The sequence below is a fragment of the Arvicola amphibius genome, chromosome 3 (assembly GCF_903992535.2).
Source record: "Arvicola amphibius chromosome 3, mArvAmp1.2, whole genome shotgun sequence".
Lineage (NCBI taxonomy): Eukaryota > Metazoa > Chordata > Mammalia > Rodentia > Cricetidae > Arvicola > Arvicola amphibius.
In genome coordinates, this window is record NC_052049.1 from 167,212,368 (window position 1) to 167,224,274 (window position 11,907).

The 11,907-nt window shown below is 48.5% G+C and overlaps 2 protein-coding genes across 2 annotated transcripts in view; one reads left to right on the plus strand and one right to left on the minus strand.

The window, feature by feature from the left end:
• Nucleotides 1-2,335: 2,335 nt before the first annotated feature.
• The window catches only part of Pccb (propionyl-CoA carboxylase subunit beta), a 50,286-nt gene continuing 40,714 nt past the window's right edge, over nucleotides 2,336-11,907 (minus strand). Inside the window, 5 exon segments of the mRNA XM_038323124.2 lie at nucleotides 2,336-2,625; nucleotides 3,747-3,846; nucleotides 6,220-6,318; nucleotides 6,657-6,757; nucleotides 6,956-7,063. Of these exon segments, the coding sequence (XP_038179052.1) occupies nucleotides 2,504-2,625; nucleotides 3,747-3,846; nucleotides 6,220-6,318; nucleotides 6,657-6,757; nucleotides 6,956-7,063 (530 nt within the window). The 3' untranslated portion in view covers nucleotides 2,336-2,503.
• On the plus strand, nucleotides 9,760-10,263 carry LOC119809906 (60S ribosomal protein L29-like). Its single transcript, XM_038323125.1, has one exon. The coding sequence runs from the start codon at nucleotides 9,772-9,774 to the stop codon at nucleotides 10,219-10,221; it is 450 nt and encodes a 149-aa protein (XP_038179053.1). The 5' UTR covers nucleotides 9,760-9,771; the 3' UTR covers nucleotides 10,222-10,263.

Here is an 11,907-nt window from a genome sequence, read left to right on the forward strand (position 1 = left end):
CCTGAAGGTCTCGTGCTCAGAGCAGCTGTAGGCCCTCAGATCAAGGGATTACAAGAAATTCAGGATCTGGGGTCTCACTGCTCCCAACAGGACCCCAACAACGCTTACGACCTCACTTCATCTGTGAGGCTCCATCTCTTAAAAGGCTCCATTGCCGGCAACAGCACAGAGCCGCCAGCAACACCTTTGGAGGACAGTCATCCAGGTCACACTACTATCAGGTACAAAGAAAGTGCGCGACACATGATCGCCTGACTCTGAAATAACGGTGGAACAGCCAGAAGACGTGCACACCTGAAGAGCCTTGGAACGGAACACATCCGGGCCCTCCACTGGGAAGAACACGAATGCAATCACTGCTCAGCTCGCAGTGGCAGCCCACAGCTAAGGTCTCCAGCTCAGGGGCAACCGTAGGCACAACGCTCAATCAGCAAATTAAGGTCATCAGGGCATGGGAGACAACTTTAGAGAGCAACTAAGCCATGAACCACTGAAGCCATACCCGTCCTGCTCCAGACCAGGGAACCTGACCACGTTGTCGGGGAAAGACAAAGAACAGGAAGAAACTTCATCCTTACTGCTGCACAGTTACAAAACGGAATACACTTAGAGCACTGAGTGAGTGAGTGGACCACGCTTGAGGTACTGGGAGCCAGGGTTATCACCTCCTGTGCCTGGACATAAAGACAAAGTGAGGATGGCAATGACACCTAGGATAAAGAATTCGAACTTCTATAATTTATAACTTTTATTTATAGCCCTCCACCCTTACATACAAACATTGTAAAGGTGTAACTATGAAATGTACCCCACCTGCACATGGACTGGGGGCCTTGTTACAGTTGATGGCATTGGAGATCAATCCCAAGGGTTCTGTCCTCATCAGTGGGCTAATCTCTTTGTAGATTCATAGGATGGCATCACAGAGAAGGGATCAAAGCAGGAAGTAGGGGCTTTCAGCTAGCAGCAGGTCACTGGAGGTAATAGACAGATGGGCCCCTTCCTCCTGGCAGCAAGCGCTACATGACCCTGTTATTGTGAAGTTCTGCTTCACCTCGGAACAAGCAATTGACACCTCCAAAACCATGAGCTAAGTATTTTTTAAATTTTTTTGCTTAGGTATTGTCACCACACAATAAAGAGGTCTCAGACACATTTATGTAAATCCTTTCCTATGCTGGCTATGACATCTCAGTAAAGATATAAACATCCAGCCCCATTTTTTTGCTGGAGGGTCACACAGGAACATCCAGCAAAAAATGACATCAGAAATGACAATCCTCTTAACTTTAGATAGTCTCTGGAACCGGACAAGGAAATGTAGGAAGAAATTAGACCATTACCAGATTTCAGAAAATAAGGAAGTTCTCCAATGATTCCTAGAAGATACCGAAGCCTGAGGGACTAGCTTGAAGGAGCTTCCCCTGTGAGCATCAAAACGAGTCACAGTAAGACCAAAAGAAGACAGGTCTACACTGACCCCCGAAAAAAGCAGGCAGAGAAGAGTGCTGCCTCCAACACAAACATAGAATGAAGACGCCCTCGAGTCTCCTCATCTGACAAGCAGCTCAGGAACTGAGCAAGCTCCAGCAACAAACAGGAAGCTTGTCAGCCAGCAGGACTGAATGCCCCACATGCCAGTAACAATCTGGGAAATAATCACCTCTGAGGCCACATGGTCGATTACCAGTAACAGGGAAACTTACGTCATGTCCGCCTGATGTAACACACACGCACACACACGCACACACACACACACACACTCACACATGCACAACATTAACAACTGACGATTGGGTGTCGGGCACATGATACAGTCCTAGTAATACTTCACAGTCATGAGCATCATCAGAACAGAGGTGTATGGAAATGCAGGAACACCTACCTTTGTGGTCTGGAAATCACAGGAGTCAATGCTGGATGCTACACCTTCCTGAGAATCTGCTCTGCTGACAAACTGGCATCGTAGATGTTGAAGTAACTGTCAACGAGTGATGGGAATCAGGGCTTACTCTAACATTCCTACTTAACTGCCCTAAATCCTATTATCTTACCTGGGGATGTAAATTAACTCCCGGAGTGGGGGATACACAAGTATGCTCTATTCTGTTTTTATTGCTCTACAAAATACTGAAGGCAGGCTAACTTTATAAAGTGGTTTGGTTAGCGAGCAGTTCCGAGATCAATGGCAGGGCTCGACGGCTGGAATTCTGTGAGAACCATCCTGACTGTATCACATGATGGGGCGTGCATGTGAGTGTGAGTGTTTTTCCCTTCTGGCTTTCTTCTTTTGATTGAGATTTTTACTATAAAAATAAAATACCTACTCAAAAAATACCAACTAAGATTTTAATATAGCAAATAATTTTACACCAGGTACAAGAATTCTTTCTGAAATTTAATCAACTTCCAAGGTACGTAGATCCCATTTTTCATGATTATAAAAGGCAGGGGTGAGCTACGAGCAGCCAGCTCCACTGTTGGTCCACTTCCTTTGAGCTGTTCACAGTGGGATATTTGCATGCTTCCTCCAAGGACGATGGACCTTCTTGCTGGCCAAGACTTCCAGGTCACAGCATATCCGGGCGCGAGTAGAGGATGGCTGGATGATGTCATCCACGAACCCTGGGGAATCAGAGAAAAGGAGATCACTGTGTGGGTGGTCCTCTACCCAGCCACTCTCAGCTCCACAGGCCGACAGTGTGGGCAGCGCCTGACCTGGCAGAGAGATGCAAGCCTACAAACCCTCCTTGCACCTCTGGGGCGCCTCTGCTCTGCCAGGCTCCTAACCTTTGGCATAGGAGCACTAGGCAAGATAAGGGAAATGTGACCTCTCCCTTCCTGCCTTGAGCCAGGGCCTCCACCCTGCCAGGATGGACTCAACAGGAAATAAAATTAAGAAAATATGTGTGTGGCTGGAGAGGTGGCTCAGCAGTAAGGAGCACTGCTGCTCTTCCAGAGGACCTGAGGAGGGATCACGAAACCTACTTCAGGTCGTACAGAACTGCCAGTACCTCCAGCTCAAAGCAGTCTGATGCCCTCTTCTGGCCTCTGTAGGCATGTGTGTGCACACGCATGCACCATATACACATTGACAAATAAATAATAAACAAGATTTTTAAAAAGAAAGAAAACACACACAACAACTTCTCCCTGCCTGTCCATGGGTCCTTATAGTAAAATTTTGCTTCCTCCATGGAGAGACAGTTTTTCTCCCTGCCCCTGTGACTTGCTTTTATCCATACAATGTGACAAAGGTTACCATGGGGTTTCCCAGCCCTAGGCCTTAGGGCCTAAGTCTCCTTCCATTTTCCCTACTCCCTGGACACCAAGAAGAAAAGCCTGGATTGCTCTAGAGAAGTAAGGAAGGACCAGCAAGCAGCCACCATTATCTTGAAAGAAAGGCCATCTTGGACTGTCAAGCCAGAGGCTGACTCTAGTGAGAACAAACCCAGGCAAACCCGAAGAGCCACCCAGCGAAGCCCAGGACACAGTGGGAGATGAGGGGGTTTTAGCCAGCAGGTCTGGGTGGACTGGATGATCGAACCATCACCTAGAAACAGAACCCTATCAGCAGCCTGATCGGCCCCAGATCCTGCCCAGAGGCAGCCCCGTCACTCCCCAGAGGCAAGGGCAAAGATGAAAGACGACTATGAAAGATGCCGAGAAAGACCCAGCCAATGACGGACAGCACCAGCCAGCCAATGACGGGGCAGACGGACAGCACCGGCCTCCACCCGGCTCACCTCTCACGGCTGCAGGGAAAGGATTGGCGAACTTCTCCACATATTCTGCCTGGGCGGCTTCCACATCTTGGTGTCCTTTGAAGATGATCTCCACAGCACCCTGTAGAAGAGAAAAGGTTTCCCAGGAGTGGGGTCTCGACAAGGCAGCCATCAGTTCCTCACAGCCAATCAGAGCAGAGACAGGCCATGTGTGGGCTACCTTTCATGCTCTGGGGCTGAGGATGGAATGACGGACTGGTTCCAGGTCACTCCCTCTCCCTCTGCACGTCTTATCATCCTCTGGAGTCAGGATGCTCAGCCTGTTTCTCACTAAGTGCTGTTTTTCCTCCTTCACCTTCACCTTCACCTCCTTCACGACCCCAAGCCCTGGACACAAAACACACTGCTGGTGGTGGTGGTTTGAACAGGTATGGCCTCTATAGACTCGTGTGTGAGTGCCTGGTCATAGTGAGTGGCACTATGAGGACATGTGGCCCTGTTGGAGGAAGTGTCTCACTGGTGGGAGGGCTCCTATGGTCAAGTTATACCCAGTGTAGCTCACAATCTCCTCCTGCTACCTGCGGACCAAGATGTAGAACTCTCATCTCCTTCCCCAGCACCACGTCTGCCTGCACACCACCATGATGATAATGGACTAAACCTCTGAAACTGTACGTTAGTTCAGTTAAACGTTTTCCTTTATGAGAGTTGCCATGGTCATGGTGTCTCTTCACAGCAATAAAACCCTAACTAAGACCTGAAGAACTCATGCGGAAGGCTTGGCCCTCAAGTGGGAACACTCTGGAAACTTGGAGTCACCTGGCTCAACCCCAATAGCTCTTTCAAAGCCACAAGAAAGCCACCAAAGACAGAACTTTAGCTTCTAGTGGGTGGAAAGGGGTGGCTCTGTGCAAGAGGTCAGGGAGTATCAAGCCAGCCAACCCACCAGATGAATGACTCTGGTGGGAGCCCCGCTCAGAAAAGCTGTGGCGTTACTGACTGCAAAGGACCAGTTGCTTCTGGCTGTAATTCTCTCATGTGCTGCCACATTCCTTCCCTCATAACAGCTATGGGTAATATTCCCACTGCTTGTGTGTTTATCTGATGTGTATATTCCATCTATTGGGCACACATAGAGCTGCGAATGGTCAGGAAGTTGATTTCTGCTTAATCTGTATAATTCTGATGTAAAGAATACATACTAGGAGATCTTTCATTATGACTGACGTAGGAAGGTAACAGCATTCTCAGTCACAGAGACTACTGATTTTAGACCTCAGAACAAATTCAAAGCAAGTGGGTTACCCCTAGAGATGAATATCTGGCTTCCCCTAAAGACAAATACATGAAGTCATTTTCCCAAGTGTTTGTTGCTGATTCAAGGTCAGGTTTGAGGCAACTTTGGCAGACATAACCCTCGTGCAGTAATGGGCTTTATGCACATACTCCCTACCACTCAAGGTCCAGCTAACTAATTGTTAGGTCTTGAATTTCAATGTCATCTTCTGTCTGGGAGCCCTCACCAACTTAGAGCTAGATGCATGGCCAAGCGTTACTCCCTGGCTGTTAATGTGACCTCCCTTGCCTGAGAAAAGCTGTGTGACTTATCTTGTGTTGTGAGAATGGGTCAGGCCCTGAAAATGTAACATATAATTGTCCAGAGATTTGGCTGTGAGAGAAGGCTGCTGTGGAGAGCTGCGGAGAGAGAGAAATATGATGAAGAAGCGAGGGAGTTAATGAGTGAGAGCGAGAGAGAGAGAGAGAGACAGAGAGAGAGAGAGACTGAGAGAGAGAGACAGAGAGAGAGACAGAGAGAGTGCTGTGTGAAGGAGCTGTGTGTGTGCTGTGTGGTGAGGGAGTTATGTAAGTGTGTATTTAGTGTGACTGTGTAGAGATTTGTAATTGTGAGGAGACAAGGAAGATGAAGCTGTATAGAAAAGAGATGTAGAAGAGAAATGTATGTAAAAGAAAGATGTGTAGTCACGTGACAATAGTTGTAACGTATACAGAGATGTATGGCCGTGTCGGAGAGAGATGTATGTATGTAAACAGAGATAATGTAGCTGTGTGGAGACAAGAGGTTCTCAGCGAGCATTTTTAAGATGAAGTAAGAGAAAGTACCCATCCTTATTTACCCCTCAGATAGACAGTCTGGACCAAAGAAAGAGAAGAAATACTTCCCAAGTTCCTCACTGTATTTGTGGATGTTTTTGCAAACCCTTGTGCCGCCTGGAGGCTGCCCCCTGGGCAGCGATAGCTAGGGCACCCCAGCAGATGAGATGAGGTGGTAAGAAACTGTCCCAGAGGTGAATTTAGCTGACTCTCCTCTCTCTCCCTAGGCCCCTTCCAAAGCCAACCTTTCCTCTGCATGAAGCCACCAATCAATGTGCCTGTCACTGGGAAGACAGGAGGTGGACTGGCTAGGAAGGGACTGTCCGGGATTTAAACTCTTATCAGGAGAGTTCTTGGGCCCAGTGCTGCTAGATGTCTTTACCTTGGCACCCATGACTGCAATCTCTGCTGTGGGCCAGGCATAGTTGGTGTCACCAAGAAGGTGTTTGGAGCTCATGACATCATAGGCACCTCCATAGGCCTAGAACAAACCAAATGCTGAGTGTCAATGTCAGGAACAAGCAAATCATATCCCCAACACTCCAGAAAGAAAAGGGAAATGGGGCCATGCCCTATGACCCCACAAGGTCAAAGTTTAGAGACCCTTACAGCCCACACCACCACTGCTGCCAGCTTTCCCCCCTGCTGGGAGACCGTGGACACCCCTGTAACACATGTTGCAGGGTGAGCCCTCTAGACATTTCACAGAAGTGAGCTAGAGGCACACCTCCTTACAGACCAGGTCACCACACGGCAGACCACCTCAGCCATGATGGTAGGAGCATGCCCTAGGGACAGGTGTGGAGGGCAGGGCCTTACCTTCCTGGTGATGACTGTGATTTTGGGCACGGTTGCTTCAGCGAATGCATAGAGCAGCTTGGCGCCATGCCGGATGATGCCACCATATTCCTGGGCTGTGCCTAGGTCATGAGGAAGAATCACCAGGTTACATTAGAGCTCTTGCAAAGTCTCATGGCTGTGACAACCTCAGAGAGGACCAGTCCTCACAAGGTCCAATCTTCTGGACAACTGAAGACAGACAAGTCAGAGCCGTAGGGTCTGTGAGAGACCCACACTGAATGCAGCCACCTCGCCAACCCCACCTGTGCTGGACTCACCAGGCAGGAAGCCAGGGACATCAACAAAAGTGATGAGCGGAATGTTGAATGCGTCACAGAATCTGACAAAGCGAGCCCCCTTCACAGATGAATTAATGTCCAAGCACCCTACAAGGAGAGAGACTGTCTGTTGGAAGCTTCTAGACAACCCCAGCGCCACACACAGTGGGAATACGCCCCCATCAGGCACCCAGGCCTGGCTTCCGAGGCCGCACAGGTTCATCTTACTGACATCAGGAGAACTCCTGCCAGGCCAGCAAGGCTGTGCTGGCATCAGTGGTAAAACACAGCAGCCTGGGGCAGTTAGGCAAGCTCCTTCCCAGAAACTGAAGGGCAGTCAGCCGAAGTCCAGCCTAGTTTGCCCAAGGAGACCCTCAGCAGAAGCTGTCACTCAGAGTGGCTCTGGAGAATGCAGAGCTAGTAGACTCTGGCTCTGTGGTCCATCTAGTTATCGCCCTTGGGAAGTTACCTTTCCAGCGTGATGCCCTTCACCTGCAAAGTAGGGACGTCACCACCTCCTACAGCACCGTAGGAGGACTGGGCAGACCACTAGCGGGTACTGACTAGTAAGTTCCCCACCTACACTCAAGGGGCTTTCAGACTTTTCTCTGAGACCAGGTGGGACTGTACCAGATTTTCAGAAATGCTTTGCATGAGAGGAAGCCATTAAGAAAGGAAGGAGAGAGGGCTCTGTGGTTACGAGCACTGGCTGCTCTTCCAGAGCCCAGGTTGGGTTCCCAGCACCACATGGCAGCTCACAGCCAGCATCCAGGGATTCGATGCTACCTTCTGACCCCACTGGCACCAGGCACACACATGGTTCACATATATGCAGGTAAAACACCCACACATGTGAAATATTTTTAAATGAGGAAGGGCCAGGTGTGGTCATGCATGCCTCAGTCTCGGCAACGGGAAAGCTGAGGCCAAAGGAGCATCACATGTTTAAGGCCCATCTGGTATAACTTGACAGGTTCCTGGCCAGCTACGGTTATCTAGCAAGACCCTGATGCCCTTCCCTCCTCTCAACCCCCTGCTGGGAAAAAAGAAGAAGAAAGAAATTAAACAGTCACATATCAAGAAAAAAGTTCACAGTTCCACAACGGACTCATATTACAGTACAGACAGACCCCTGGGAGTCATCAGACCTAAAAACCCAAAAAAGCAGGGCTCCCTCCGAAAGCACACTGCAACAATGGGCAACGCCTGTCCTAGGGGGATCACGGGAGTGCCTGTCACTCAGACTGCCAGGACCCACCTCAAGGAGAACTGAGAGCTGAGCTTCCTTGAGGTGGAGGACAGGTACTGAAACTCAAGTCCAGAGCCTGTGGAAGCGGGGTAGACCTCTACCACTAAGCTGCCATCTCTGCCCTGAGAGTCGTGCATGTCACTGTTTACATTATAACTACATGCGTTTACAATGTGTATAATCTCCAGCATGTGTATCACTGTTTACATTATAACTGCATGTGTTTTCCATGTTTACAAACTCCAGCTTGAAGCACAAGCCTGCTCTCCCTGGTTCTGGAGGACACAGAGCCGACTCTGTTTACAGCTGTGTGAGTCTGCTCTCAGCTGGCACGGCTGCTGGACGGACATGGTTTAGGACTCAGCCAGTTTGGAGAGGGGTGAGGAAGAGTTCTCAGATATGCAGACCAAAGGCAGCAGCTGGCAGCCATTCAGACACGTCAGAAGGGAAGGTGCCTGCCACCAAGCCTGACCCTCAGTTCCACGTGGTGGGAGGAGAGACGTGACCCTCACAGATTGTTTTCTGACTTCCACACATGTGCACCACCACATACAAGTAACTGCAGCAAAAACATTTCAAGACAGTCGTTGAGCCTGACCAAGCGATCAGTTGCCTGGGGGGAAAAAGCTGAGGAAAGGGTTCCCTCGTGAACTCGTGAACTCATCAGTAGCTGTGTGTGCACAGGGAATTTAGGAATCACCTGCAGGTCTAGATCCAATAAGAGGCCTGAGAAAATGAGAAAATACCCTAATGTCAATACATTAGGAAAATACGGGAATGAACAATGGGAATCAGGGAAACAATGGAAACACAATGAGGAAACCAGGGAGGACAAGCTATAAAAAATAACCTAAAAGATTCTGGAGCTGAGAGTCACAGGAGTGAAGAGGAAATCTTCTAGAGGGTTCAGTTCAGTAGGACACCTGAGCCGGAGGAAGAACGGACTGGAGACGGAACAAGTGAAAAGCCTCGCACGCTTCCCAGACCCCTAAGATAACCGGTAAGTCCTCCAGCGGGCATAGCATGCCAGGAGTGGGGGCACACCGTGAAAAAGGCCTAAGGTTTGTACAAGTATCCGAAGACTCCCCAGATTTGATATGACATGAAACTACAAAACCCAGAACTCTAAACTCAAGCAGGATAAATTCAGACGCTTGGACTAGGAGATTGCAGTGAGGCACTGGAGGACCAGGAGAACCCTCCGGGCTGCGAGAGACTCCTGTGCACAACGGGTCTTCGATTAGATTGTCAAATGCTATTTCTGCAGATGTGGTGGAGGCCAGATGACAGATCATATATTTTGAATGCAGAATGAAGAACATTAATAATTCTGTACCCACAGTGCTTCAAAGGGGAAGGAAAACCGAAAACTGTTGACACTCCAGTATAAACGGAGGCCACAGAGTTCACTACCCTAGACCAGTGGTTCTCAACCTGTGGGTCGTGACCACCTTGGGGGTTGAACCACCCTTTTACTGGGGTGTTAAGACCATCCTGCATATCAGATATTTACATTATGATTCCTAACAGTAGAAAAATTACAGCCCTGGCCGGTTACTGTCCAGCCATGGCCAAGTCCAAGAACCACACCACACACAACCAGTCCCGGAAATGGCACAGAAATGGCATCAAGAAACCCCGGTCACAAAGATACGAATCTCTCAAGGGGGTCGACCCCAAGTTCCTGAGGAACATGCGTTTTGCCAAGAAGCACAACAAGAAAGGCCTGAAGAAGATGCAGGCAAATAAAGCAAAGGCCGCGAGTGCACGTGCGGAGGAGGCCATCAAGGCCCTGGTGAAGCCCCAGGTAGTGAAGCCCAAGGTGCCAAAGGGCCCCAGCCGCAAACTCACCCGTCTCGCTTTCATCGCTCACCCCAAGCTTGGGAAGCGGATTAGAAGCTACATGGCCAGGGGGCGTAGGCTCCAAAAAACAAAGCCCAAGGTTCAAGCCAAGGCAGAGGCCTCAGCTGCAGCTCAGGCTCCCAAAGGTGCCCAGGCCCCTGTGAAGGCCCCATAAGAAAGGTCTCAGTCTGCCAGTGTGAAGAGATAGACTGGTGTGGATATCTACACAGTGTCTGCAGATGGTCAGGACCTTGTGCTGTTTTTACAAATAAACTTGAGGCAAGTTCAAAAAAAAAAAAAAAAAAAGAAAAATTACAGCCCTGAAGTAGCAACGAAGATGGCTTTATGGTTGAGAATCACCAGAGCAGGAGGAACTGGAGTAAGGGGTCGTAGCATTAGGAAGTTGAGAACCCCTGCCCTGCACATACTCTACATTAGGACCTTCACAAGTGCTCCAGGAAGGGAAGGAGGAGGCCAAGTACCACACAACAATCTGAAGAGAATAGAGACCTGCAGCACAGGGAGCCTACAGCGGCAAACAGCCAGGGTCATAGCTGTCTGACTTGGAACTCTACCTTTTCTTTCTGCCATCACTTTAAAAACAAATGAAGCCCAGACACACCTGAAGGTGAGTGTCAGGGATGAAGTTTACCATTTTTCTACGGTCTTGTCGAGATGAAAGCAGAGAGAATACTACCTCACTCACTCATGACAGCTGCTGTTCCGAACGTCAAAACCAAAGACACCAGAAAAAGACAACCACAAATCGGCATCCCTCACCAACACACAAAAAGACCAACAAACACCGTGAAAGACAACGGTGAGTGAGAAGGACAATACATCACAGCAACATGAGATTTAACTCAGGGAGGCAAATCTGGCAGCCACTGGAAAGAGGTAATATCATAATCTGCCAAATTACAGGCTAAAGAAAAAGCCATCCCCATGTAAATAAATGCAGGGAAAAAATTCAACAATATCCAATGATCCAAGTTAAATAAAAGGGGAAAAGTCCCCTAGCCTATTAGAAATAGAGCAGAGTTTTACAAATTTTTTAAAGAACATCTACAAAGGGCTGGAGAGATGGCTCAGTGGTTTAAGAGCACTGCCTGCTCTTCCAAAGGTCCTGAGTTCAATTCCCGGCAACCACATGGTGGCTCACAACCATCTGTAAAGAGGTCTGGTGCCCTCTTCTGGCCTGCAGACATACACACAGACAGAATATTGCATACATAATAAATAAATAAATAAATAAATAAATAAATAAATATTTTTAAAAAACAAGATAAAAAAGTCTGGATAGAAATCTTTAAAAAAAAGAAAAGAAGAACATCTACCAACATCTTTTGGCCATCATCACATCCCATGGGAGCAGTGGTTCTTCCAGGAAATCAGGTCCAGCATAGACAAGGCAGGAAGACACAGCAGGGTGGAAGCCAGCCTCATCTACATATTGAGTTCAAAGTCAGCCAAGGCTGTTAGGGAGAACCCATTCAACTGCTTTTCAATATTCTACTAGCTAATATAGTAAGAAAATAAGAGGCAGTGGTGGCACATGCCTTTAATCCCAACACCTGGGAGGCAGAGGTAGGTAAATCTCTGTAAATTCAAGGCCAACCTGGCCTATGCAGTGAGTTCCAGAACAGCCAGGGCTACATAGGGAAACCGTGTTTCAAACAACAATAATATAAAAAGCACACACACACAAAAGTATATCAACTTGGGGCTGGAGAGATGGCTCAGTGGTTAAAAGCATTGCCTGCTCTTCCAAAGGTCATGAGTTCAATTCCCGGCAACCACATGGTGGCTTGCAACCATCTGTAATGAGGTCTGCTGCCCTCTTCTGGTCTGCAGACACACA

Bases quoted from the DNA above. Each gene is read 5' to 3' on its own strand.
- LOC119809906 (XM_038323125.1), top strand. From the start codon at position 9,772: ATGGCCAAGTCCAAGAACCACACCACACACAACCAGTCCCGGAAATGG.